At 70.0% G+C, this 926-nt stretch overlaps 1 protein-coding gene across 1 annotated transcript in view; it reads left to right on the top strand.

The window, feature by feature from the left end:
• Positions 1 to 926, top strand: part of CBARP (CACN subunit beta associated regulatory protein) — a 27,108-nt gene that overhangs the window by 2,385 nt on the left and 23,797 nt on the right. Inside the window, 2 exon segments of the mRNA XM_014585459.2 lie at positions 537 to 650; positions 734 to 870. Coding sequence (XP_014440945.1) covers positions 537 to 650; positions 734 to 870 — 251 coding nt within the window.

The raw sequence follows: 926 nt of genomic DNA, 5'->3' as shown, positions 1-926 counted from the left end.
CTCCCCCGCGCCCCCTCCCCGCCGCGCTCACTGGCAACCCGTTCCCCCAGCCGGGCCTGCTCCGCGGTCTCCATGGGAACCAGACTCTTCGGGGCTGCGAGCAGATGCGCGTTCTTTGTCCTTCCTCCCACCGCACTCGGCAGAGCGGGGACCCCTCCCTCGCCCGTGGTGACCCCGATCCGATCTGGGCCCGTGTCTAGGGCTCAGCCCTGCCCCGTCTGTGGGGCCCCTCCTGCCGGCGTGGCCTCAGTTTCCCCACTGCCCCCGGGGTGCTTTCCCTTTCCTGGCCAAGGCTCCCCAATCCCTGGCCCGGCCGGCCGCACCGGCTGGGGAGGCGGTTATGATTCGCCCACACCCCCTCCTTTAAAGGTGGGAAATGGAGGCCTAGGGAGAAGCCCCCCAGGTCTGCAGGGCGGGGCCCTGAGCAGGGTGGGGCTCTTCGGGGCTCCCCGCGCCCCCGTGAGTCACTACCCTGCGTGGGCTCCTCTCCCCTGAGAGGGGCGGGGAGCGCTGCTCAGCAGACCCTGCCCCCCTAGGCCCCTCCTAGCAGCCAGAAAATGCAGCCCACTGCCACCATGGCCACCTCTGCCCCCACCACCGCCACAGTTGCCATGACGACATCATGGGACAACACCACCAGCCGCCCCACGGTGGGTGAGGGCAATGGGCCGGGGAAAGGTGGGCTGGCCGCGGAAGTCCGGCCACTGACCCTGACACCGCTCTGCGTCCTCAGGCTCAGTCCGACCCCATCCTGGACAACTACGCTCTGCTGGTGGTGGTCCTGTCGCTGTTCGTGGGGGGCACGCTGGTGGTGCTGTCCGGAGTCCTGCTGCTCTGTAAGCGCTGCTGGGAGGTCCAGCGCATGCACAGGTGCGCTCCGGGCGCAGGCGCATCCTCACCGAGGGTGGGACTGCGGGGGACGGGGG

The sequence above is a fragment of the Tupaia chinensis genome, unplaced genomic scaffold, assembly GCF_000334495.1.
Source record: "Tupaia chinensis unplaced genomic scaffold, TupChi_1.0 Scaffold149964_1, whole genome shotgun sequence".
Lineage (NCBI taxonomy): Eukaryota > Metazoa > Chordata > Mammalia > Scandentia > Tupaiidae > Tupaia > Tupaia belangeri.
This window is presented reverse-complemented; position numbering and strand designations above follow the sequence as displayed.